Raw genomic sequence first — 21,443 nt, 5'->3', positions numbered from 1 at the left:
CTAGTGATAATAGTAGTAACTACTTAGACCACTCGGCCACATAGGCCCCTTGAACTATTGAACAATTGAATTAAACTAATAACCAATTTATACAAAAAATAAGAAAAGTATTGTTTTTGGACCCTTTTTTCCAATTGGTAATACCCATAACCCCCAAAATTATTCTAAACCTTCCTTTTGAGGTATAGGGCCTTGTTGTACAATTTCATAGAGATCCATACACCTTTTCTCAAGTTATAGTCCTAAACAAGAAAATTGCTTGTTGTTGGCCCCTAATTCCTAAGCAGTTAAGACAATGACCATGCAAACCAATCCCAACCTTCCTTTTGTGATATGTTTTGTGATTTAATTTCATAGAGATCCATACACTTACTCACAAACTCTGGAGACCAAATGTCATAACATTGTATGACCGCAAAACATTTGTGGTCGTATAAAAACAAATAAGACAGAGACATGAACCAAAGACAATCACTGAAATTCTTTGTTTGTATGTTGTTATTTTGCTTGTGAAACCAGAAAAGATGCATGGAACATGTATAAAAACATAAAGTTCTGAATAAATGTCACTCAAAAGTCTCTTGCAGTTTATGAATTTTTTAAGAACTTAACTTACTAGTATACAAACCTTTTTAATTTCTTGCTTCCTGTCACGATGAAGGGAACATGTGTATTTCAAATATAATTCTGACGCAATCTGAAAAGGGCAATAGAAAAGTGTTGACAAAATTGTTTATTTTATCTGTATAAGGGTAAAGCAATAATATGAGATTTTACTATGTTAAATAACAAATTTCTTGATATTTTTTTCAATAAAATTCAAAATTTTACCAAATGATAAATAAATGAATTGGTAGTTCAAGTAATTTCAAGTTTTTGACTTTTCTACAATTTGACTTATATGCATATTGTGTGTTGTATGTTGCAAAAAATCAAGTGACTATTATTGTAAGAATTAATAAAATCTTGTTTCAAACGCTTGTCTAGCAACAACGGTTTTGTTCCATTCTTTCAAATGTATTGTCAAATAAACATAAAGTTATAAAGGCCTGGACATAACTGAAAAATTGCTTCGCCAAACACAGCTGGATACGACAGCAGAGGTCCAACCCTGAACCGTTGAGGCAAAAATGGACACAATTTTCACGCTCGATACAAGTTTGAATTAGGATTGTAATTAAATATTTGACACATTATAGGTTTCGGACACAGAACAACTGTAGTCAAAGAACTTAGAATTGGTAAAATGCAATGCTCAATTTTTGCTTTTGTCTAATACACTATGCTGTTGCAAATTGCCCCCCCCCCCTTCTCCCCCCCAAAAAATTTAAAAAATACCCCCCTTTTTTTTTTGATTTTATGCAATACACTATGCTATTGCATATTTACCCCAACCCGAAAAAAAATAATTGTATCCCCCCAGCCCCCCCTCCCAAATTTATTTTACAACACTATCCCCTCCAAAAAAAAATTTCACCTCCCCCGCCCAATTTTTAATCAAAGCGCGAAAGCGCTGTAAAGGCAGTTAATTACAGGTTGTGTGTATTTCTAGTCCAGTTATATATCATTATCTTCCATAGAACAGAGGTGGTTTGTAGAATTTAAGATTTAGAGTTCTTTTGTACCTAATTCACCTATATCTATAGTCTACTGTTTACAGTATATTTTCTGTGCCTCGCCATGAAATGCAATTTTAGCCATGGCCTTGTCAGTTTGCTTTAAATTTATGAGTTTGACTGTCCCTCTTCTTTAGACATATAAGAACTTTTCCTTTTCAATATAAATAGACTTTTTTTAATTATTGATTGTATACGCATATTCTATGACTCCCATAAAAAATAGTTCACAAAGATTGACTAGTCTCTGTACTGTGTGTATAGCAAGAACATCAAGTAACATAATGGTAAATGTACATAGTAACACATCAACTTTTTTGATGACCATACCTGCCAACTGTCAGTATTTGCAGAGTATTTCCCCCATCGATCTCGAGGTTCCCAAATGGAAATTTTGTAAGAGCAATTTTGTCGACTATTTTAAAGAAAACAATTAATTCAACAATGGCAATGAGCTTGTTTATGCACGAAGAAGCCAAAAACCACATTAGAATATATTTGAAGGGAATCCATGACAAATCGCCCCATTAGCAAATAGCCCCACTTTTTCACTAACTCGCCCCACTTTAAAAAAAAACTGCCCCAACCTGGATAACCAAATCGCCCCACTTGTGAAATGTGTTATATCCCTTAATATTACTCCTGCCAACTTGCCCCACCTAATAGAAAACGATAATATCTAGATAAATATATTATTAACCAGGAAGAATTTACTAATGCCAACTCGCCCCACTCATGTTAAAAGATGTTATCCCGTTGTATATAAGTTAAATTCCATAAATATTACTCCTGCTTACTGGTCCCACCTAATGGAAATCGGTGAAATCTAGATAAATATATTATTAACCAGGATGAATTTAGTAATGCCAACTCTCCCCACTTATGGAAAAAGATGTTATCCTGTTGAATATAAGTTAAATTCCTTATATTGCATTATGATACAATTAACAGGTTCCTTTTCAATTGTTATGCAAATAACTAAGCTTCAAAACTTAGTTATTCTTCAACAATACATTTTTTTTTTTAGAATTATAATTTCAGTATATCAATAATAGTAATTAAATAAATTTTCGGTTTGTTTGTATTCTGTGTAGATTAGTTTTCATTAAAGTGGTGCGAGTTTTTATTTTTAATTATATATATATATATTAATCTAAATATTACAGTTTTTTTATAAGTAGGGCGGGTTGGCAGGAGTAATATTTAACATGATTTAACCAATTTCACATGTGGGGCGATTTGATAAATCAGTTTGTGGCGGTTTTTTTAAAAGTGGGCGATTAGCCAGTGGGGCGACTTGTCCTGCTTCCATTTGAAGGCCCCCTTGAAGGTTTTGTATGACTATATGAACCATCTTTCACGTAAAACCCCCATGTGCATTTTGAAAAGTTGACAGATATGTTTCTAACTCCAGGCCAAATCTACCGGTATGAATGAAAAAGAAGTTTTCAATTAAGGCTCTGTGGCCATAACAGCTGTCTCATTAGCATTTTAACCACTTCCCATATTTGCAATTAAAACAATAGAAGAAAATTATTCAACGCAAAAACAAAACTTACTTGTAAATATGAAATTCTCTTTACGGTATGAGTTTTTCTCATTGTTTGAGATTGTACAGTAGTACCTGTAACTGCTTATACCTATTTCTTATTCACTTTTGCTTGATAAACTCACTAAATATCATGTATATACATTGTACCACATCTCCTTATTTTTATATGCATTCCAATAACATGAACAATTGTAATTCAATTCTATATACCAAAGCAAAATGAACTGCACCACTTTCATTCACTAGTATGCATCTTTTGGCAAAATACAAGTTCTTAAATGACACAAGCATGACAAGATATATTTATTGATAAAAAAATAAAATTTAGTATACAACTCTTTAACAGGTATAAAAAAAAAGCACAGCTGTGTCATAACTTGTGAAATCTGTGCTGAAAACATAGACATTGATGGTATTTGAGTAATTCCATATGTGAAGCTCAACATTAGCTCGTCAGTTGGTGGTGGACAGTTATAGTTCCTTTCTGCAGGCTAGGATGAATGACTTTTCAGGAAAACCAATTTCACAAATCAAAACTTTCCTTTAGATTTCTCCTACAATATTCATCCAGTTTAGTTCTTTTGGTTTAATTGACACCGTCCTGATTTTTAATTTTGCAAACCATTCAGTCTCTTGCTTGCAAATGATGCATGAAAATAGGATGGGTATGGCAGTAGACAAGTCTCTTTAAAGTGGGTTTGTGCCCTGAAAAAAAGTTTTATAACTTAAGCTTTTTTGAAACTTGTGCAACACACATACCTAAATAACTATAACATAGAAGAGAGCATCATTCGTGTCAATGTTTTGTTCCTGTTTAAATTGTCATTGATATTTTTTCAGAAAGCCTGAGGCATAGTTCATGAATTCCTGTCATTACATCCTAAATTAACATAATAAATGCTAGAATAATTATCAGTATGATATACGTACACTATCATTGTACAGCCCAAGTCTTCGGTATATATAATTGTTGCATTCATTCACTCCTGTGTTCAGTCGTTCAAAAATATTTAAACATCAACAAATGAACTTTAATAAGGACAAGAAAACACTAGAAAAGATACGTACATACAACCCGTGTTTAAGTGTATTTGAAAGAGAAATATATCTGGTTAAACGATGTATAAAGGAGGAAAAAATTGTAGATATTGCATTACGATGCTTTCTACCTAATAGCACGTGGATATGTTTACATATTTAGACTTGACCCAGTATGACCCGTACCTTGTAGGTCACCGCCGTCGTTTAAACACTAGACTACAGTCGTGTATAAGACAATAAAATGCTTAAGCCTGTACTATTTGTGTGAAGTAAATGTGTTTTTTCTGTACATTTAAATTGTTTTACCTGATAGCAAGGACGTATATCTATCCGTTTCCTTCTCAATTCACTTTGTCAATTTCTTCGAGTTCTTCAAAACATACGTATTACTGCGCCCGGAAGTGAAAAAAATATTATAAATCCTCGTAAAATAATGCTATTTTCAATTTTGTGGAATCCATTTTGTTATATTTATTATATAAAGATAAAAAAAAGTTACGATTACAGCTTTTACATTACTGCTAGCAAGACAAATCTTTGTTTGGCTTGCTTGCTTTGTTTGTATCAATGTTTGCTCAAGCATGGCAATTAAGATAGGCGGGGCTTCAGCTTGTATACTTCATACTTTAATTTTATTGGGCGTTATGTTTGAGGTTAAGGACACTCAATTTTAAAACATCACAGGATGACAAATATAAAGCGCAATCGTAGAAATGGAAGCCAAACAAAGATTTTTTTCTCTCGAAGATATGCATTTTCACCATCAAACTTAAAATACTGTCGTCAAGTACTTTTAGTAAAACAAAATAGCTTTTCGAACACACCTACTCTGATTTTGTAATTCATTACATAGGTATTTCATTTGACCCTACAACCTGTAGCTTTGCTATATAAATTAAAATGATAGAATCTGAAGCGAGATGATGTATCAAATGTTCTTGCTTTGTACGTTTTCAAGACAAAATATTCATCTCAAACACACAATAACATAAGAAGGTGCACTCGATTTTCTCTTTTTGATACAATTGTTACCAATTTTTTGATTTTTTTTTCTTGAGTCGCATAATCAGAAGGGCATACACGGAAATAACTGAACTTATAGATTGAAATGTTCTCCGTCCGTGGTAATTTAAAAAAAAATCGGAGGTTATGCATTTTCTTCATCCAACTTGATAGATAACCATGACTTCGACTCGATATCTAATTGTTCTGCTTAACTATGTAATAGATAAATTGAAAACTTATGCAAATGTTACTATAGTAAACATTACAGAAAGCATTTATCGCCTTCTCTATAAACAAAGAATAATCAGTTTGAAAGTTTACAAGCAAAAATTAATCCAATGTGCGCAATATTCAATAACAATGGACATAATAAATAAACGGGATGAATTAAGTCATTTCCACCCTACTTAATTTATCCCTTTTATTAGAAAAGCGAGTTCACCTTCTTATGTTAAGGTGTGTTTGAGATGAATATTTTGTCTTGAAAACGTACAAAGCAAGAATATTTGATACATCATCTCGCTTCAGATTCTATCATTTTTATATAGCAAAGTTGACTTTATAACATAACAAAATCACAGTACTAAAAGATGAAATATATGGGTCAAATGAAATACCTATGTAATGAATCGCAAAATCAGAGTAGGTGTGTTCGAATAGCTATTTTGTTTTACTAAAAGTACTTGACGACAGTCTTTTAAGTTGGATGATGAAAATGCATATCTTCGAGAAAAAAAAATACATTTTTTTTACTTCCATTTCTACGATTGCGCTTTATATTTGTCATCCTGTGATGTTTTAAAATTTAGTGTCCTTAACCTCCTACATAACGTCCAATAAAATTTAAGTATGATGTATACAAGCTGAAGCCCCGCCTATCTTAATTGCCATGCTTGAGCAAACATTGATACAAGCAAAGCAAGCAAGCCAAACAAAGATTTGTCTTGCTAGCATTAATGTAAAAGCTGTAATTATGAATTTGCATATCATTATACGGAAAGTTTATGGACTATTTTTCCATAGCTGTAAGTCGGTCATTTTGGCGGGAAATCATGTACACATACACACGTAGATTGGCTGGTACCTGATCGTAATGTTACACATCAGATATATCAAATAGCTAATACCCGGAACGTAGTACCGGGAACCAGGATAATACGTAGACAACATACATAACTAATACCGAAATTGAAAACGCTTTACGGTTTCTCGTTTATAAACCGAATTCCGCTTTGAATTATAGAAGATGCAATATTAATCATGTTCAGTCGACTTTTCATTGTTATATCAACGTCTGAACTAATTAAAAAATCTATAGATGTCAGATAACACTCGAAATTGACCCGACCTCTTTCCACACGGAATACAAGTAATGATAGTTTGTAGTCAGGTTGACTGCTTATAATGCAAAATACACATTAATAACAAGTTCTATAAAACGAACAATACACACTGATCGTTTCTTTAGTCCCCAATGTAAATGAAAGAAACAAAAACCATATCATACCATAAAAAGAAGAGGAGAAATTCGAACATTTCCGGATCTGTTTCTGGCCAAAAGACCCCCTGCATAGATTGCGTATGAAAAGATGAACCTCATGACTTGAAAGTCAGGCCTTAAAGCACTGCCTTTAAAAAAACAATTCTTTCTTTCAAGTTATGGTCATAATTTCAATTCAATCTTTTAATTCAAAAGTCTTATAATAGAAAGTCAATACATCAGCATAAATTGAATAGTAACTTCTTAAAGGGGCACTAGCTACGAGATATATTAACTAGAGGCTCTAAAGAGCCTGTGTCGCTCACCTTGGTCTATGTGAATATTAAAGGAAGCAGATGGATTCATGACAAAATTGTGTTTTGGTGATGGTGATGTGTTTGTACATCTTACTTTACTGAACATTCTTGCTGCTTAAAATTATCTCTATCTATAATGAACTTGGCCCATTAGTTTCAGTGGAAATTGTTAGTAAAAATTTACAAATTTTATGAAAATTGTTAAAAATTGACTATAAAGAACAATAACTCCTAAGGGGGTCAATTGACCATTTCGGTCATGTTGACTTATTTGTAAATCTTACTTTGCTGAACATTATTGTTGTTTACAGTTTATCTCTATCAATAATAATATTCAAGATAATGACCAAAAACAGGAAAATTTCCTTAAAACTAACAATCCAGGGTCAGCAACCCAACAACGGGTTGTCCGATTCATCTAAAAATTTCAGAGCAGATAAATGTTGACCTGATAAACAATTTTACTCCATGTCAGATTTGCTCTAAATGCTTTGGGTTTTGAGTTATAAGCCAAAAACTGCATTTTACCCCATGTTCTATTTTTAGCCATGGCAGCCATCTTGGTTGGATGGCCGGGTCACCAGACACATTTTTCAAACTACTAACCCAAAAGATGATTGTGGCCAAGTTTGGATTAATTTGGCCAAGTAGTTTCAGAGGAGAAGATTTTTGTAAAAGATTACCAAGATTTACGAAAAATGGTTAAAAATTGACTATAAAGGGCAATAACTCCTAAAGGGGTCAACTAACCATTTCAGTCATGTTGACTTATTTGTAAATCTTACTTTGGTGAACATTATTGCTGTTTCTAGTTTATCTCTATCTATAATAATATTCAAGATAATAACCAAAAAGAGCAAAATTTCCTTAAAACCAACAATTCAGGGTCAGCAACCCAACAACGGGTTGTCCGATTCATCTAAAAATTTCAGGGCAGATAGATCTTGAACTGATAAACAATTTTACCCCATGTCAGATTTGCTCTAAATGCTTTGGGTTTTGAGTTATAAGCCAAAAACTGCATTTTACCCCATGTTCTATTTTTAGCCATGGCGGCCATCTTGGTTTGATGGCCGGGTCACCGGACACATTTTTCAAACTACTAACCTAAAAGATGATTGTGGCCAAGTTTGGATTAATTTGGCCCAGTAGTTTCAGAGGAGAAGATTTTTGTAAAATATTACTAAGATTTACGAAAAATGGTTAAAAATTGACTATAAAGGGCAATAACTCCTAAAGGGGTCAACTGACCATTTCAGTCATGTTGACTTATTTGTAAATCTTAGTTTGCTGAACATTATTGCTGTCTACTGTTTATCTCTATCTATAATAATATTCAAGATAATAACCAAAAACAGCAAAATTTCCTTAAAATTACTAATTCAGGGGCAGCAACCCAACAACGGGTTATCCGATTCATCTGAAAATTTCAGGGCAGATAGATCTTCACCTGTTTAACAATTCTACCCCATGTCAGATTTGCTCTAAATGCTTTGGTTTTTGAGTTATAAGCCAAAAACTGCATTTTACCCCTATGTTCTATTTTTAGCCATGGCGGCCATCTTGGATGGTTGGCCGGGTCACCGGACACATTTTTTAAACTAGATACCCCAATGATGATTGTGGCCAAGTTTGGTTTAATTTGGCCCAGTAGTTTCAGAGGAGAAGATTTTTGTAAAAGTTAACGACGACGACGGACGCCGGACGCCAAGTGATGAGAAAAGCTCACTTGGCCTTTTAGGCCAGGTGAGCTAAAAATCTGAAGTATGGTTTTTTGGTTCAATCATTAATGAAAGTGAAATAATGAAATAATAATTCGCTTTTAGCAGCTAGAATGGTTCAATTTTGTCTTTTTTTTTTTTTTTTTTTTTTTTTTAAATTAATCAAAGTTTTATTGCACTTTTGCTGTTAACAATTTACTCAATCTACAGCTTCAATTAAGTATCCCTTAAATTAGTCATTGAATATTTAGGGAAAAATATTCAATAAGTATATCTATAAAGTTAGTTGTATTTATTACATACATAGTATCAGTTCTACAGAGTACAATTTCATACCAGAATACGGTACGTTTCTTAACCTAAACTGTATATGATTTATTTATTGAAGCTTCACTGAACCGTGAAATTGATGATGATCCTTGATACTGACAGCATGACTTTTCAGCCGACAGTAGAATTTCGAAATATTTTGTTAGTTTACTCCGTGTAATTGTGAAAAGGAGTCTTAAATGATTAGGTAAGACAGTTGTTCTTTCACACATTATATGAACAACATAATTTTTTTTCAGTAAATGGTATTTTTTTGGTATCAAATCAAAGATAAAAAAAAGATCGAAAGTAAACGTGGTATAATTAACGATTCATGAATGCAGTATCCAAGCATTGTATTGTGTAAACTAATAACAATACTAATTCAGTGTAGCTATAATAGATATGATAAATTATATATAAACATGACAAAAGGGAAGAATAGCAAATTTCATTTGATGCATATCACCTGACCGGACACATGCATGTCATGTGCAGTCATGAACTAACTAGGTCACAGCTTGAATTTGATTCGCAATTATAGAAATTCGAAATATTCCAAAGTTTTAAGTATGATTCTCTTATTTTTTTTTCTCTAAGTTTATTAATGTTAATTATGTCCCTGATTTCATTTTGGAATATTTTAAAAATATCAATGACCTTGTCTTTCTTGTCAGACATGTAATATGCTTTATAAATTGAAAAGTAAATTATAGTTAATAAATAGTTCATATCAAAATAATCTTCATCTTCAATTTTATAGCCAGTTACTAAACTTTCAAGACGGAATATATGCTTTTCAACTTTTAATAGTGCTAAAAGCTGGTCAACTTTGTGCCAATACTGAACATTATATGAACAGGAAAAAAAGAAGTGTTTATAATCATCATGTTGTTTACAATGGAAGCACAAACTACTTGGTACTATTTTCCATTTATAAAGTAATTCATTACAGGCTAATATATAATGCATTATTTTCCATTTAAACATTTTAAATTTGTTGTTTTCAAGGTAGTTAAAAATAAAGTTGAATGTGGATTTAAATTTTGTAGACATTTTTTTATGCAGAATGTTTTCCCATATTAAAATTCCTGTTGGTTTATCAATCGTAAATTGACTTTGTAAGGACGTGTATATTTCTTTGTTGCTCGTGTCTGGTGAAATTTCATGTTTTAGTAGGATATTTAAGTTCACTGATTTCTTTTTATTGACAACAGTTTTATAAGAGCTTTCTTGTTTTAAAATATTTTGCCAGTGCTTTGGTATAGCATTTTTAACTAAAGAAAATTCTCTAATCCAATCTTGTTTGTTCTTTAAATTTTTTAGTACAGTTTTTGATGAGATGTGTTCATTTTCATCTATTATATTATTGATGTACAAAATATTACTGCTAATCCAATTTTGAAAAAAAACAGACATTTCCCATTTTCTTTGATAAGATTATTTCACCATATAACTTGTTTTCTAACTTCAAGAAAGTTTTTTGGAGTGATAGTTTGACCTCCTTTTACTTCTACCCAAGTTTTAATTAATTGTTTATAGAATTCAGGCAAGGATTTATAATCTATTTTATTAAGCAAATTTACATTTGTTAAATTTATTCTGGTTCAATTTTGTCAAATTAAGCTAAAAAACATCGATAATGAATTATTCACTTGCAAGTGAATAATTCGACCTAATCAAATCCGTATTCATGTGAACTTCAATTTAACCCCTTAGCTAGAGATAGAATAACACATGCAGTTATTTAAAGGCAAAGAATGTCGACATTGAAAGTGAGAAAGTGAAACATAGGTAAATCATTGATTGACTGCTTCGATCCACACAAAAAAATCATTCTTATAAGGTAAAAACGATGATAAACAATGATAAACATTTATTTTTAATCTAAAATATGAATTTAAACAGACCTATAAAAATCCAATTGCACAAGTTGCTTAATATATTTATATCTATATTTATGTTTACATCGCTTATATGGTCAATTCAGAGGTCAACTCGATAGTTAATTAGATGGCATCTAGACTAAAATACACACAAAACGAAGCTATATATAATCGAGACTATGCCCTGTAAATTATTTATTTTAGATTTTTGATGGTTTGAATAAATGTTTTACATTGTTACAAATAACGTATGTGAATTTGAGTCAAATCAGTGAACATGAATTTGACAGCTAGTGCCCCTTTAAAGTAAATTGACAGCTAACCACTTCAAGAAAATACAATATTTCTTTATACAAAATTTTAAAGCAGTGTAAGGGAGGTAATCCAACAAATTATGTTTGGATTACTTTTTGATTACCTCCCTTACTCTGCTTTAAAATTGTCTTAATTGTCAATTAACCAAGACACCCTTGTTTATCCCCTTTTTTGCCCCTAATTCCTAAACGGTTTAAGCCATAACCCCCAAAAGCAATTCCTAACCATCACTTTGTGGTATGGAAACATGTGGTATAATTTCAGAGAGATCCATACACTTAAACACAAGTTATTGTCTGAAAACTAGAAAAATGCCTTTCTGGGCCTCTTTTTGGCCCATAATTCCTTAACTGTTAACCCCCAAAATCAATCCCAACCTTTCTTTACTGCTTATAAATCTTGTGTTAAAATTTTATTGATTTCTATTGCCCTATACTAAAGTTAAACTGGAAACCATCTGTCTTCGAACAATGCTGACGACGCTGACGATGACGCAATACCAATATACAACCAAATTTAATTTTTGCGGTCGTATAAAAACGGTTAAAGTGAAGCCACTCAAATTTGTACTAGATCCAAGTTTTGTGGTAATAAGTATTGTGGATAAGATTCATAAAATATGATTGAGGCAAACTTAAGTTAGAGAATGGCACCGAAAAATTCTGCAATTTTTACATTTGTAAAGGGGCATAACTTTAGAACAATAAGAGTGACACCCCAAAAATTCGAACTTGATCTGTATTTTGTGAAAATAATAATTGTGTATAAGTTTCATAGTATTTGGTTGAGGCAAACTAAAGTTGGAGAATGGAGACAAAAATTCAGCAATTTTTCTATTTGTAAAGGGGCATAACTCTAGAACGTTTAAAGTTAAGCCACCAAAATTTAAACTTGATCTGTATTATGTGGTAAATAGCATAAGTTTCATAACATTTGGTTGAGGCAAACTAAAGTTTGTTTGTAGGTTATTATTGTGCTCATACTGCCAGAAAAGATGTATGGACATATACAAAAACAATCAGTTCTGAAAAAATGTCACGTTATCTGTATTTAATGCTAAAGAAGTAGTTCCTGAATTCTTTTTAAAAACTTAACTAACTATACAATTGAGAAACATGATATACAAACCTTTAAAATTTCTTGCTTCATGTCCAAAGTTTGGGCTCCAAATGTGAATTTTTTTAACATTCAAATACAGTTCTGACGCAATCAGACTCTGAAAAAAAGGCAATAGAAAAGTGTTGACAATCGTTTCCAAAACAAGAATTCTTTGTCTTTAATGTTTAATGGTGTTGGCTAAATTGTTAATTTTAACTGTATAAGGGTACAGCAGTAATTCATATGAGATTTTACTATGTTAATCTTTACTGCAAATAAAAAGTCATACATGGTATTTTATATTAAAGCACCATATATCAGGGTTTAAACATGTTTTAATGCCCCTATAGCTACTTGCTTCAGTTGAATGCTGTCCGACAGAACTCACTTACCAGTACATGAATGTAATTTGTTCTCGTGTGGAAAGTTCTCATTGCGATTGTCAATCTGCATATTTTATATTATCATGAATACCTTATTGTGATTCCATAAACAACCATACCAACAATATAAAATGTACGGTACCCATTATTGACAGTAAATGAGTAACTGACCTAATCTGTCAAATTTAACACTAACTTGAGTTTAAACAGTTGAATTATGCTATGACATTTATCAGATTTGAATATTATTTTGTATTAAAAAAAGACCTTTTTACCCAACACTGAGTTTCCCGTGAAGATGAAGACCTGCTGATCACATCTAACATACAACATACAGAGCTTCAATCATTCTCTGTTGGATACTGAAATATCATAAATGTGTTTTGTTAAAGAACAAAGAAATATTCAAATCTAAGAAAAGAAAATTATAACCTAAGACTTACAACACTTTTTTTTTTATTAACTTATCATTATTTTGCAGCTAGTCCATCATAACAAATTAATAGACAACTTTCGAGTTTGATGCATTTCTGTCAAAAACTCTGGTTTTAGTGAACGTCATTTGTGCGTTTAGGGGCATCATCACTTCCATTCTACTGTTGAGGGAGTGGTTGGAAAACTATAATTCTATATTGTACGAATTATTCGGCAAATTGAATTCTCAAAATTGACAAGCAGCACTGCTGTCATTAGGGAATTGTCATTAAGTACCTACAGAACAACTATTATTTCTAGTTTATCTCAACGATGATCACTAAGATGCTTGATGAACGTTAATAATGCAGGGATACAGGCGAGCCCCTCTATCTGGTAAATGACGTCATAAAGGCGCGCATAATTGACGAGTTTTTCAGGTGACAGATGAACTCGAAAGTGGTCTATTTGTTCTCCATGTTTTTCTTCCAATTACCCTTAAAACTAGCACACGTGGGTTCAAGATGTATTTCTAATCATGATTGTATACCTTTACTTTTGACAGGTAAAAAAACTGGAAAAGCCCCCCTTTTTTTAAGAATAAAAATTCATAACAGGGAAACGTAAAATCTGAAATTTATAAAAATCAAAAGGGAGCATACGTCAATACAATACAATACAATATTTTATTTTCCAAATTAAAGGGCCCATTAAGAGCATAACATTAATTACAACATGACGTAAACATTAGAGTGATTAAAGAAACATAAAATAATAATTCAAATGCATGAGAAAAGGATCAGTGGTCAAGGGGAGATAATTTTGATATCTTTTAGAGTATTTAAGTTAACTAATTTTCTGATTTTCTAAGTTGCAGGCCTTTATCGAGGTATGCACATCAATAGATATGAACAATTCACCAAAGTTTCATTAAAGTTGATGGAAGCATTTTTTAGTTATTGTCTGCAAACTGGAAAATCCCCCTTTTTTTAAGGATAAAACTTCATAACATGGAAACGAAAAATCTGAAATTTATAAAAATTGAAAGGGAGCTTACGTCAATAGATATAAACAATTCAACAAAGTTTCATAAAAGTTGGTAGAGGCGTTTTTTAGTAAATGTCTGAAGTGTGGACAATGTTGGACAGACTGATGGACGGACTGTCTTAGACAGGCGTATAAAAAAAGTGTTGAGGGGTTATGTCAATGAGACAGTGATTGAATGTCCAGAATTTACAACAAAAAAGCATCTGCATTGAATTGTCAACATACAACCAAGGAATGTAAAAATATGGTTTATTTGCAGGAACACATTTCTAAGCTCTGAACGAAACCTTTACCATATCATAATCTCTAAATGGCCTTAGAATGACAAAATGGACTTTTAGGTGATTGTAGTCGTGATACATTTATAGTAATCATTGTAGGGTCAGTCATCATGTAGGTCAATGCAATCATTGTGTTGATTAAGGAATACAAGGGTGCAAAAGCTGGAATGTCATGCCTGCTTTACTGATGATGATTGGATTAATATTAAAAATATTTAAGATAAAAGTTATACTACAACTATCCCATAAACTTATCAATGATCTATGTAAATAATGTTAACCTATTGATGATAGAAACTGGCCTACTTATGAAAACTTCAGGTTGACCAAAGAACAATGAAAATTTTAGGTTAACCAATGAACAATGAGGTATATTCCATAAAGGTCAGATAAAACTTGCCCCAACTGACATTCACATCTCACGATCATTCCATACACCAAACATTGTTGACAAAACAATAATGTTTAAGGGAATCAAAATACTAAATTTCTGCTCCAACTTATACTCACCTGCACATTTTCTTTGAATTCTTGCTTGTCTAATTTAAAATGGTTCTTTTTTCAGTGCATTATATAATTGTACATTGTACTGTAAAACTGCTGCCAAGGTACATAAAATATTTATATGTTATGTTTGATTAGGCACAAACATGACAATTGGTAGCTTAAATTTCAATTTGGTAATGAATGGCCAATATCACAATTAATCATATATTTAAAAGTAGTAAATACAGAAGTTATGAATATTTGATAAAGTCTGGTGTTTTGCGCTCAACTTTATGTGGACCCTTTATCACACCCCTACTGGGATTCCTCATTTATGACAGTAGTGATTATGACTTAATTTACATGAAATCCATGTTTAATGTATGCAAGCTTCTAATCCTTTTTGCATCTCTTTCAAATAAATCTGAATATTAAATAGTCGGGTCCCAACTGAAACAAATTACATCATTGTTTGGTATGTGATGTCACAGACATCCAGCTTTCATATTTTCCAGTAAAAGTGATGAGTAAAGCTCACTTGGCCTTTTTGGCCAGGTGAGCTAAGAAGGTCAAGGTCAGATGAAACCTGTCGGACTATGTACACAAAATACAACTAATCTTTTATCTTTAGCATCTGAGAAACTGACCAACCACAAAAACATAACAGTGACCTATGAAACATAACCAGATGCTCCACATGGTGCAGCTTTATACGACCGCATAGGTTGAACCCTGAACGGTTGGGGCAAGTATGGACACCACATTCAAGCTGGATTCAGCTCTAAATTTGGATTGTGATTAAATAGTTGACACAGCATAGGTTTCTGACACAGAATGAATGTGGTCTAATGAACTTAAAATATTTTTTTTGCCTTTGAGCAATTCACTATGCTGTTGAATATTAATCCTCTCAAAAAAAAGTTTGAAGAAATTTTCTTTTTATTTATGAAATCTGAAATGAGAAAAATTTAACCCCCCCCCCCCCCACACACATTTTTTTCACATCCCCCTTTCCCTTTTCCCAAAACTGATCTCAATTCAAATTTCTAATGGAGTTTGCAACAATAACTACTCATTTAAATACATCTTAAAATGTAAATAAAGTGCTTGTTATCACTGAAAGGTAAAGATTGTTTTAATTTATCAGTTGGTAGTAAAAGTGAATATACAATGATTTAAGTTGATTCAACTACTATTCTGGACAAAGAAAGATAACTCCAATTGAAAATTTCTTGCTAAGATTGCACAATATTGTGCAATTAGATATTTCTTGCTATTGCGCAATACTGTGCAATTGAAAAAATGTGCTATTGCACAATACTGTGCAATTGAAGATTTCTTGCTATTGCGCAATACTGTGCAATTGAAAATTTCTTGCTACTGCACAATACTGTGCAATTGAAGATTTCTTGCTATTGCTGAATACTGTGCAATTGAAAATTTCTTGCTATTGCACAATACTTAATATAATAATTTTGGATCCTGATTTGAACCAACTTGAAAATTGGGCCCATAATCAAAAATCTAAGTACATGTTTAGATTCAGCATATCAAAAAAGCCCAAGAATTCAATTTTTGTTAAAATCAAACTTAGTTTTATTTTGGACCCTTTGGACTTTAATGTAGACCAATTTGAAAACGGGACTAAAAATTAAGAATCTACATACACAGTTAGATTTTGCATATCAAAGAACCCCAATTATTCAATTTTTGATGAAATCAAACAAAGATTAATTTGGACCCCGATTTGGACCAACTTGAAAACTGGGCCAATAATAAAAAATCTAAGTACATTGTTAGATTCAGCATATCAAACCCCAAGGATTCAATTTTTGTTAAAATCAAACTTAGTTTTATTTTTGACCCTTTGGACTTTAATGTAGACCAATTTGAAAACAGGACCAAAAATTAAGAATCTACATACACAGTTAGATTCGGAATATCAAAGAACCCCAATTATTCAATTTTTGATGAAATCAAACAAAGTTAAATTTTGGACCATTTGGGACCCTTATTCCTAAACTGTTGGGACCAAAACTCCCAAAATCAAACCCAACCTTCCTTTTATGGTCATTAACCTTGTGTTTAAATGTCATAAGATTTCTATTCACTTATACTAAAGTTATGGTGCGAAAACCAAGAATAATGCTTATTTGGGCCCCTTTTTGGCCCGTAATTCCTAAACTGTTGGGTACTCAACTCCCAAAATCAATCCCAACCTTCCTTTTGTGGTCATAAACCTTGTGTTTAAATTTCATTGATTTTTATTAACTCATACTAAAGTTATTGTCAGAAAACCAAGAAAAATGCTTATTTGGGCCCTTTTTTTGGCCCCTTATTCCTAAACTGTTAGAACCAAAACTCTCAAAATCAATCCCAACCTTCCTTTTGTGGTCATAAACCTTGTGTCAAAATTTCATAGATTTTTATTAACTTAAACTAAAGTTATAGTGCGAAAACCAAGAAAATGCTTATTTGGGATTCCTAAAATGTTGGGACCAAAACTCCCAAAATCAATCCCAACCTTCCTTTTGTGGTCATAAACCTTGTGTTAAAATTTCATAGATTTCTATTCACTTTTACTAAAGTTAGAGTGCGAAAACTAAAAGTATTCGGACGACGACGCCAACGTGATACCAATATACGACCAAAATTTTTTCAATTTTTGAGGTCGTATAAAAATTAGGTCAAGTTCAGATGAAACCTTACAATCATTTCATACACCAAATCTAGCTGACCTTTGCTTATAGTATCTGAGATATGAACTTTACCCGAAAGCATAAATTTGGTCACTGATCCATGAAATAAGTCATTCACCAAAGAAAGTGATATTTGCCCACTTTACAAATACTGTTTCTGTGTATCCTCCTACCATTATAAACAAATGATGATGTAGATTTTAGTGTTAATGTCTCATTTTACTTTAGTCTCATCTTCACAAATTTTGTATTTTCATGCAATGCAAAATTCATTTCCTTGTTCAAGTCAGTGTTTACCTGCTGGTAGCTGGACTGTGCTATATTTTCTTTTTAACATTTACAGCAAATGGTCTAGATAGGCAAAGGTTTATTCACAAATAAAACTGGGTTAACGTCTACAAATTTTGTGCCTTTACCAAGTCAGGAACTGTCCCCATCTGTTATTCATGTTGTTTCTTATTGGTTTGTATGTATTATTTGATAATCAGGGATTTGTGGTTGACTTTGTCAAATTTGCTGTCATTGGTATACATTTTACAAAAGTTTCTGAAGGACTTTACTGGAATTATCCCCTAAATTTGCTCAAACTCTTTGTTTGGTTAGTATCACATGTCCTTAATATTGGGCAAGATCGACATAAGTTGCAGTAGCAATAAGAATTACCCCAAAATCCACAACGTTAATGATAAAGGTTTTAAAATTCTGAATATTTTATTGTTTCTATGACAACAAAAACACTAAAACAAAAAACATTTAGTATGATGACAGTAATGATTTTATACATGAATGATAATATGAACCAATTAGGTAACCAAGTCCTAGGTTTTCAAGTAATTCAAAATAATGTTTAAAAACAAATGTGGTGAACTGAAAAATCAAAATATATTTTAACTTTCAACATTTGTTCAAAATGAAAAGTGTTCAGGGTTTTTAGTTATATTTCCTTATAACATCTATCCAAGGAAGGCATTTGGTTTTAAAGTGAACTCAAGTCAAGAATGATTTTCAGTTTCTTGTTGACCATTTAAAAGATTTCAAAACTTTGAATGTGTCTAAATATAGAATTGTTTTAAGGTGCCTGCCTTACAGAGGTATGTAATGTTTAAATGGGATAATCGGTAAGTAAACAACTACTTGTTTAAATACAAAATACCTTAATTATAACATAAAAAATAGTGCTGTCAGAGTTTAAGACTGTTATATGTTCATAAAAATATACACTGCTTAAATGTTTTTGTTTTTTATGCAAATTCGATCTGAAAGGCAAAAAAAAATGTTTTGATGGTAGTTTAATTTTTAAGTTATAGTCCCAGAAAAAACATTCTTAGATGGTTTATAAAAAAACAATATTCAGGAAAGAGTACCCATTAAAGAGAGATGATCTTTTCAGTTACATGTTAACTGTAGACTGTAAAAAGGTGTGAATTAGCTCCTTTAATAAAAAAAAAATATACAGTCTATAAAAACATCGTGTGAACCATAGTTAAAATTGCTTATATAACATAGATACATAAATTTAGATGGGGTCCAGACATAAAGATATGGCAAGATATAGAAAACGTAATAAAATTTAATTTAATTATATCATATGATGCTGTCTATGAGGTTAAAACTTTAAAATGTACATTAGGTCCAATTTTTGCACCTTAGTATGAACTTAATAATATGTTAATTTCAATTTTCAACCTGGGATTTTAATTTGTCAAGTCAAAATATTTTGTCAAATTTCTTTTGATAGTAGTTATCTGTAATTTTATTTTGATTATATGTGTCTTCATGGTATAAGAAGTCAGTAGCCTTCTGGATGTCACATTGGTCATGTATTGTAAAGTATTTTGTTGTAGACATTCCTCTTCAGTATTGTGTCTGTCTGTATACAATATCTGTCAAGTGGTGAAGTCACTATTGTCTTGATACTCATTCATAAACTATTGTCGGTTCATCATTATTAAGTCCAATGCTGTGAGTCATTAGGTTAAAAGTCTTAGTCTTCCTCCAGCTGTCACGTAAAAATGTCTGTGGATAAAAAGCATTAAAATATGAAATATAATATTGTAAGCATACAAAATAAAGATTAAAGAGCTAAGCCTGTCATAATTTGAAAAAGCTGCAATATATTTTTAAGGATATGTGACTACATAAATAGCCTAAAATCAAATATAAACAGGAATCTGTGTCAGCATGACAAAAATACCAGCTCATACATACTGTATTTCAATGTTCAATGAACAATGAAATCAGAATTAAAACCCTCATTTGGCATATAATGTGAAAAGGTCATATCATAATGAACCAAGACAAAACGGAACTGATATTATTTACCCCAAAAACTTGTGTGAATGAATTTTTGAATTGTCATCCGTCTTTTGACGGATCTATAGTTAACAATGCATCTGTGTGGAAAAAAACTTGGTGTTTATTTTGATAGGACATTGAGCATAGAAAAGCAAGTCAATGCTGTCACCAAGTCCTGCTACTTCCAAATTCAGGACATTGGTCAAATATGCCTAGGATGCCTGAAAACTTTAGTCTGTTCCCTTGTCACGTCACATATTAGACTACAGAACAGCTCTGCTATATGAAGTAAATGCTAGTTTAGTCAATAAGTTACATAGAATATAGAATATTTTTGGAACATCATATTATAAATAGTTGATGATACCCTAATGGTCTGTAAACTAATATGACCTGCGTTAAATTAGAAAATATGTATTTAAAGATATCAATACTGTCACAACTCATGAGTATTGATATACACATATATGCTCATGATAAGGCTCTTCATTATAAAATAAAGTTTTAAATGATAGCTGACATTATTATGCAAACAAAAAATGTACAGAAATGAAGATGGATATACTTTTAACATAATTCAGTCAAATTATTTCTTAACAATATAATGAAAATTGCAAAAAAAATAATATTGGAAAAGGATAAACTGACCTTTCAATTCTCAAAGCTAGATATCTATTTTCTAGGCTACTAAATCAATTTGTATGGCAACACATAATTGTAATTTGACTGATACAGATGGTTTTTCAAAAAACCATAAAAGCATCAAGTTTATGAGATCAGCCTAGAATTCTTTTATTCAAACTTTATAACTTCAAGTAACTTCAGTTTATTTTTTTAACCATTACTAACTACTTTTAGGTAATCAATCAAAGAAACAAATGACAATACAAAAGTATTTGAATAACTGACAACTTATAAGCATGCCCCTTTTCAGTGGATTAGTCATGTCAGGAATGTGAAATTGTTTAAAAATCTTACAATTGCTTTAAACCAGAATCTAGTGGGAATATGAAGGAAGTGCAAAAACCTGACAAAATGTACATAGGCTTCTTACCTTCAGGTTCTTTGTTTTTTATATGGTTCATCATCAAAATCTTTTCGTGTTGGTTCTGCTTCAATGACTTTCAATCGATTTCCACCAATGTTTTGTCCATGTAATAATTCTATGGCTTTCATAGCAGACTCTATGGTTGCATACTTAGCATAACCATAATTTCTTGCTAAAATAATAAATTTAATGCTAGTAAACTTAATATAAAATTTCTGTTTAGTGAAGTCATTCTTAAGCCATTTTACAGCTTCAAACATAAGTTGAACTCTCTTCTTTAATATTTGTCATACTGTCCTGAACACCAAATATTTCAGTTTATTCTCTTTCATATGCAAAAAGCATTTTTACATCAGAAGAATTTCTAACCAACTATTTATAATTCTGAATAGTCATGATTTAAACAAGGTAATTTTTTGTGTCCATATTTAGAATAAAGAGGAACAAGAA

General features: G+C 31.6%; 1 protein-coding gene across 2 annotated transcripts in view; it reads right to left on the bottom strand.

The window, feature by feature from the left end:
• Positions 1-628: 628 nt before the first annotated feature.
• Positions 629-21,443, bottom strand: part of LOC143065102 (RNA-binding protein 45-like) — a 37,971-nt gene continuing 17,156 nt past the window's right edge. Inside the window, exons 11-14 of one of the 2 annotated variants that reach the window (XR_012975401.1) lie at positions 21,000-21,165; positions 12,999-13,085; positions 12,371-12,458; positions 629-697 (exon numbers count right to left, since the gene is read on the bottom strand). Coding sequence is in view for 1 of the 2 variants with exons in the window: in XM_076238453.1 (XP_076094568.1) it covers positions 21,002-21,165 (164 nt within the window). In the remaining variant the exon portion in view is untranslated. Of the gene's footprint in view, positions 698-12,370; positions 12,459-12,998; positions 13,086-18,342; positions 19,667-20,999; positions 21,166-21,443 lie in introns of those variants that run through there. The other variant, XM_076238453.1, reaches the window with a different exon arrangement.

The sequence above is a fragment of the Mytilus galloprovincialis genome, chromosome 2 (genome assembly GCF_965363235.1).
Source record: "Mytilus galloprovincialis chromosome 2, xbMytGall1.hap1.1, whole genome shotgun sequence".
Taxonomy (NCBI): Eukaryota; Metazoa; Mollusca; class Bivalvia; order Mytilida; family Mytilidae; genus Mytilus; species Mytilus galloprovincialis.
The sequence above is the reverse complement of the archived record's forward strand: the minus strand, read 5'-3'. Positions and strand labels throughout refer to the sequence as shown.